Source organism: Marmota marmota, unplaced genomic scaffold (genome assembly GCF_001458135.2).
Source record: "Marmota marmota marmota unplaced genomic scaffold, marMar, whole genome shotgun sequence".
In the NCBI taxonomy this organism is placed as follows: domain Eukaryota; kingdom Metazoa; phylum Chordata; class Mammalia; order Rodentia; family Sciuridae; genus Marmota; species Marmota marmota.
Genome location: NW_025999895.1, coordinates 5,882,174 through 5,889,045, shown reverse-complemented (window position 1 = coordinate 5,889,045; position 6,872 = coordinate 5,882,174). Strand labels below are relative to the sequence as shown.

The following is a 6,872-nucleotide window of genomic DNA, read 5'->3' as shown; positions in this document are numbered from 1 at the left end:
AAAAAAAAAAAAAAAAAAAAAAAAAAAACCTGTGGATATATTGCTCAGTGATAACACACCCAATACCTAAATAAATCCATGACTCTCATTTCCCACTTCTATAAAATATCACTCAGTTATAACAATTAAAAATGAGTCCAAGAAAGTAAACCATAACTAGCAGAATGAGGGGCACATACTAATCATTTATGATCTTAAATAGAACTTTTTATGTAATTGAGAAATACTGTGAGAGTTCTAAAATGAACCAAAATAATTCCAAGCTGTACTTAAACATTTTATAATCCCTCACGGGGAGTTTTTCTCTCCTACCACCAATCCTGTACTGAGGATTGAAATCTGTGACTTTACCACTTAGCCACATCCCCAGACATTTATATTTTTGACACATGGTTTTGCAAAATTTCAGAAGCTGACCTTGAACTTGCAATCCTCCCACCTCCACCTCTCAAAACTGCTGGGATTACAGATGTACACCACGAAGCCCACCTCAAGATCAAAGGCTCTTTAATTAAGGCTTACCTTTTCACACTGAAATGTCACTTTTTTGGGGGGGGCGGGGGGAGAATCAGGGATTGAACTCAGAGGCATTCCACCACTGAGCCACATCCCTAGGCCCTATTCTATATTTTATTAGACAGTCTTGCTGAGTTGCTTAGCACCTCAATAAATTGCTGAGGCTGACTTTGAACTTGTGATCCTCCTGCCTCCACGCTGGGATTACAGGCTTGTGCCCAGCTTGAATTGTTACATTTTTTACTAAAACTGTAAAAGCCTTCCAAAAAAGGGCCATTATTTATAGAGACTATAGCACCTCCTAGCGACTACACTATGCAATTGTTTTATGGAGACTCACCAATGGAAATCTTCTTCAAAATATTCTCCCCTAGAGAACTCAGATATGTCAATTTTTTGAAGATCATCAACAAAACCACATCTGGATGTGCTACTTCATTAATGCCATACTTATCTTTCTTTTACTGGGCAACAAAATTAAAATTCAAAAGTATAAATGATGCACTTTAAATTTCTGCTAGCAAGTAAATTATTTGTTTCCAGGACTAAAATCTTAAGTTGAAATGGTAAATAGAAACAAAGTGTTCTGCCATAGGAGATAGACCAACCAATCCCATACAAGTCACAAAACAAACTGATATGTAAAAAAGATTAAGGATCAGAGATCATCACCTTTCTTACAAAGTGTCTGAAAAATCTCTTATTATCAAGAGTTTTTCCTGTCAAACTAAGGTATCAGGAGACTTTGCAGGTAAGAGTAATTAATTCTGGAGAATAGATGAAAGCAAATTCACTTCAGCATGAGGAATTTAAGTGGGCAGGATCAATAGCCAACCAATTACCTGTGGAGAACCCTGGGTATGATCAAGGGCTGCAGCAACAAAAACAAATGAAACTTATATTCTGAAGAGACAATGGTTTTAATTATTTTTTCCAAATAATGCTGACAACAAGGGAAAAATGGGATTTATTAAGTAATTAAATAACCCTTTACTGAGTGGTAACTGGGTAATTAAAAAACACACTGGCATTTCCTCAATCTAGTCCAATTTTTCCCTTTCTAATGTCCCTTGGAGACAACAATTACTCTCCAAGTCAAAAAGTTTACAAATTGATACACAAACTTGTTTAAAAAAGCACAATTTTTCTAAATAACAGAGACTTTACCTGTGCAGGTGTGTCTGTTTCATTAATTGGCTGCCCGTCAAATCGGAATCTGATCTGCCTCATCGACAAACCCTGAACAAGAGTTTAAAAGCAATAAGCAGCATGTAAAGAAAAAACTCCATTTAGATAAAACTATACACATATTTAAATATTTAACCATGAATATTAAAAGAGATATCTAATAAATAACCATCAATAAGTTAACATTTTTATGTGGGTAAAAAGATGTGAGGTGATTCTTACTTTCTTTAAAATGCAGCATGTTTGATTTTTTTGAAAATAAATTGAGCTGGGAAGCCAGGTGCAGTGGCACCTGTTTTTGGTAATCCTGGAAACTCAGTGACTAAGACAGGGATTATAAACCCAAGATCAGCTCCAGCAACTTAGTGAGACCCTGTCTCAAAAAATAAAAAGGGCTGGGAATACAGCTCAGTGGTGAAGCACCCTTGAGAAAAAGTCCCCCAGCTGGACATGTTGGTGCACGGCTTGGGAGGCTGATACATGAGGATCGCAGGTTCAAAGCCAGCCTCAGTAAAAACAAGGCTAGCTACTTAGTGAGCCCAGTCTAACAAAGACCCTATCTCAAAACTGAGGAGACAAAAAAAAAAAAAAAGGTGGTAGGGCTGGGGCTATAGCTCAGTTGGTAGAGTGCTTGCCTCGTACACACAGGGCTCTGGGTTCAATCCCCAGTAAAATTAAAAAAAATAAAAGTAAAAATAAAAAAAATTGGGGCTGGGGTTGTGGCTCAGTGGTATAGCACTCACCTAGCACGTTCGAGCCTCAGCACCACATAAAAATAAATAAACAAAGGTACTGTGTCCAACTAAAACTAAAAAATAAATATTAAAAAAATAATAGGGGGGCTGGGGATGTGGCTCAAGTGGTAGCGCGCTCGCCTGGCGTGCGTGCTGCCCGGGTTCGATCCTCAGCACCACATACAAACAAAGATGTTGTGTCCGCCTAAAACTAAAATAAATAAATAATATTTAAAAAAATAATAATAATAATAATAGGGGCTGGAGTTGTGGCTCAGTGGTAGAGTGCTTGCCTTGCACACGTGAGACCCTGGGTTTGATCCTCAGCACCACATAAAAAAATAAATAAGTGAAATAAAGGTGTTGAAAAACAAAATAATAATAAGGAATAGGGATGTGATTAGTGGTCAAGCACTTCTGGGTTCAACCTCTGGTACACCCCCCCCTCAATTGAGTTTAGCTTCAAGATATATAGCCCCTTCTACAAAACTGATTCCAAGGTAGGCACAGGGGCACACACCTGTAGTCCCAATGGCTCCAGACACTGAGGCAGGAGGATCTTGAGTTCAAAGCCAGCCTCAACAATTTTCATGAGGCCCTGGCAACTCGGTGCGATCCTGACATAAAGAAGGGCTAGGGGATGTGGTTCAGTGGTTAAATGCCCCTGGCTTCAATCCCAGGTACCAAAACCAAAACCAAACCAAACAAAAAAACCTAATTCCAGTGTTTCATTTGAGAAGCATTACTTACCTGATAAAGAAGTGGCAAGAATGGGGGGAAGGGAAAAGCAGCAAAGCTGTTGGCAATGATAGCCAAATGACAACAAACAGGAAAATAAAGTATCTTTAGAGGCAGGCTGGAGATAAATTAACTTAGTCACTCCTGTATCATGTTCAATTTTAAACTTATTACAAATTTATTGTTACATAAACACCCTTAAATATAAATTGATACTTCAAAGAATTAAAAGTATTCAAAATATTGAAACAAAGTAATAAAATATTTGCATAACATCTGCATTCCCCTTTAACAAGGAGTTACTGAACCTGTGCTTAAATATATCCATAAATAGGAAGATCATAATGATTTCCTTTAAAATCCTAGTCAAGTATTCAAAATGACAAATTTATGGGCTGGGGCTGTAGCTCAGGGGTAGAGCACTCATCTCACAAGCACCACATAAAAAAATAAAGAAATAAATAAAGAAATCGTGTCCACCTACAACTAAAAAAAATTTTTAAAAAGCAATTTTGCAATTGAAGAATTGAAAAATAAAAACAATTTTAAAAAAGGAAGGATTCAATGCCAAGCCATCAACTGCTCAGTATTTTGTATCTACAAATAATATTCCATTAAAGAAACTCCTTGCTTCAATAAAATACTAAGCACCTTCTGTATTCTGGGGTTCTTGTTTCAACCACTGAGCCACATCAACCTGTCCTATTTTGTAATTTATTTAGAGGTAGGGTCTTAGCACTGAGTTGTGTTAGCACCTCGATTTTGCTGAGGCAGGCTTTGAACTCGAAATGTTCCTGCCTCAGATTCCCCAGCTGCTGGGATTACAGGAATGTGCCACCGTGTGGGGGCCCCCTTATTTTAGAGTATTAAAAAATGTACACAGAGGGCTGGAGCTGTAGCCCAGTGGCAGAACACTTGCATGGCATTCATGAGGCACTTAGTTCAATCCTCAGCACCACACAAAAATAAACAAACAAAATAAAAGCATTCTGTCCATCTACAACTACAAATAAATAAAATAAGTGAAGGGGCATTTTAGCACTGCACTATATCCTCAGACCTTTTTATCTAAGGTCTCACTAATTTGCTGAGGCTGGCCTTGAACCTGTGAACCTCCTATATCAACCTCCTGAGTAGGTGAGATTATGGCAAGCACCACCACACAATGGCTAAACTGGGAATTTTGAAAGACCCAACATGAAATATTAAGTTACTTGTAGTCATTGATCTACCATAATAGCTTTCTCAGATAATTTAACTCCTGCTTTTTCTCCTCAAAAAAAGTTCTAAATCTAAAGAAGATGTGCCTTTAAGATACTGCAAACTGAGGCTGGGATTTGCAGCTCAGGGGTAGAGTGCTTGCCTAGCATGTGTAAGGCACTGGATTTCTGGGTTTGATCCTCAGCACCACATAAATATAAAGGGTATCATTAAAAAAAAAAAAAAAAGACTGCAAACCAAAATGTGAGTTCCTCTTCTGTATCAATATTATTGAGGGCTGGGTTCTAGCACACGCGAGACCCTGGGTTTGATCCTCAGCACCACATAAAAATAAAAGTATTGTGTCCAACTACAAATATATATACATATATATCATCCCTGAATTAGCTATGACCTGAGAGTTTCAATTTCTTTATTTATTTTCAATTTCACAAAAATAAACTGGAATAAATTGGTGATTCTGTGTTTTCTGAAACCACGAGAAGCTCCAAGATAAAATCAAAACAAAACCATACTAGAATGAAACAGCATGCTTTCTCAGCTGAAACATATGATTGACATACAGTGGACAAATTCTTCATGATTAAAAAAATTATTTGTAATTTATTTAGAGGTAGGGTCTAAACTTATTAGTTTGAATGTACTCTACCATTTTACAAGCATTGTTTGAGCTTGTTCTACATATTAAGTACTGGTTTAGAGCAAGAAGTCCCTATTGGGCTTGAAATGAGGCTCAGTGGTAGTGGTAGAGTGTTTGCTTAGCATGCATGAGGCCCTGGGTTTGATAACTGGCACCATCAAAGAGCTTACATTTTAGTGGAGACAATTAAAGCTCTTCGGATGTAATGGACAAAAAACAAAATAAAATGGCTGTAAGCCATGTGACCGTCTACCTCATCTATCCATAAAAATGTTAGCTACATGGGTGCAATGGCACAATCCTGTAATCCTAGCTACTCAGGAGATTGCATGTGTGCCCTGGGTTCAGCAGGGCACACATGCAATCTCAGCCACTTGGGAAGTTGAGGCAGGAGGACTGCAGGTTCCAGGCCAGCCTCAGCAACTTAGTAAGTCCTAAGCACGTAGCAAAACCCTGTGTTAAAAAAAAAAAAAGGCTGGGGATGTTGCTCAGGGGTCAAACCCTGGGTTCAATCCTCAGCATTACAAAAAACAAATGTATCAAATAATAAAAAGGGCTGGGGGCATAGCACAGTGAGTGACAGATTGCACTTATCAATCCTCAGTACAAAAAAAAAAAAAAAATTCTTGTCATTCTAACATCAATCAACATTTAAAAATTAAGATTTTCCTTTTTAATACCAAGTCCTCAAAATTTCACATTGTATATTTTACATTTTTAAAAAATATTTTTTAGTTGCAGTTGGGCACAATACCTTTATTTATTTATATTGGTGCTGAGGATGGAACCCAGGGCTCGCACATGCTAGGCGAGCTCTCCCAATAAGCCACAACACTAGCTCCTGTACATTTTACATTTTAAAGCACATCTCAATACTAGCCATATTCCAAGTGGTCAATAGTGACATGTGGCTTCTGGTTACCATATTATACAGCATACATAAAAGAACAGAAATTGCTGCAGATTTTATAAATTATGACAGCATCATCAAGGATGAGTCCAAGATTTGTAGGTACCAGGGATTAAACCTGGGGCACTTCACCACTAAGCCACACCCCCAGCCTGGTTTTTATTTTGAGACTAGGTCTAAGTTGCTGAGGCTGGCTTTGAACCTATGATCTTCCTACCTCAGCCTCTCAAACTTTGGGGAGGGCTGGGGTTGTAGCTTAGTGGTAGAGTGCTCGCCTTGCATGCATGAGGCACTGGGTTCGATCCTTGGCACCCATTAAAACATAAATACAGGCCAAGCGCGGTGGCACATGCCTGTAATTCCAGGGTCTGAGGAAAGGAGGATCAAGTTCAAAGCCAGCCTCAGCAATAGTGAGGTGCTTAGCAACTCTGTGAGACCCTATCTATAACTAAAATACAAAATAGGGCTGGGGATGTGGCTCAGTAGTTGAGTGCCCAGAGTTGTTCAATCCCCAGTAATAAATTATATATATATAAATTTGATGTGCCCTAGTAAAAAATCCTCAGTCAGAGCTGGGAGAGGTGGCACATGCCTATAATCCCAAGGACTCCGGAAGCTGAGGTAGGAGGCTAGGAGGATTACAAATTCAAGGCCACCTTCAGCAGCAAAGCAAGATCCAGACTCGAAATTAAAAATCAAAGAACTGGGAGGGCTGGGGATGTGGCTCAAGCAGTAGCGTGCTTGCCTGGCATGAGCGGGGCGCTGGGTTCAAATCTCAGCACCACATTAAAAATAAAATAAAGATGTTGTATCCACCAAAACCTGAAAAATATTAAAAAAAAAAAATTCTCTCTCCTCTTCCTCTCTCTCTCTTAAAAAAAAAAAAAAAAAAAAAAAAAAAAAAAAAAAAAAAAAAAAAAAAAAA

The 6,872-nt window shown here is 38.3% G+C and overlaps 1 protein-coding gene across 1 annotated transcript in view; it reads right to left on the bottom strand.

The window, feature by feature from the left end:
- Nucleotides 1-6,872, bottom strand: part of Sumo2 (small ubiquitin like modifier 2) — a gene marked incomplete at its 5' end in the record, with an annotated part of 14,562 nt that overhangs the window by 2,620 nt on the left and 5,070 nt on the right. The window contains one exon of the mRNA XM_015504284.2: nucleotides 1,684-1,755. Within this exon, the coding sequence (XP_015359770.2) occupies nucleotides 1,684-1,755 (72 nt within the window). The remainder of the gene's footprint in view (nucleotides 1-1,683; nucleotides 1,756-6,872) is intronic.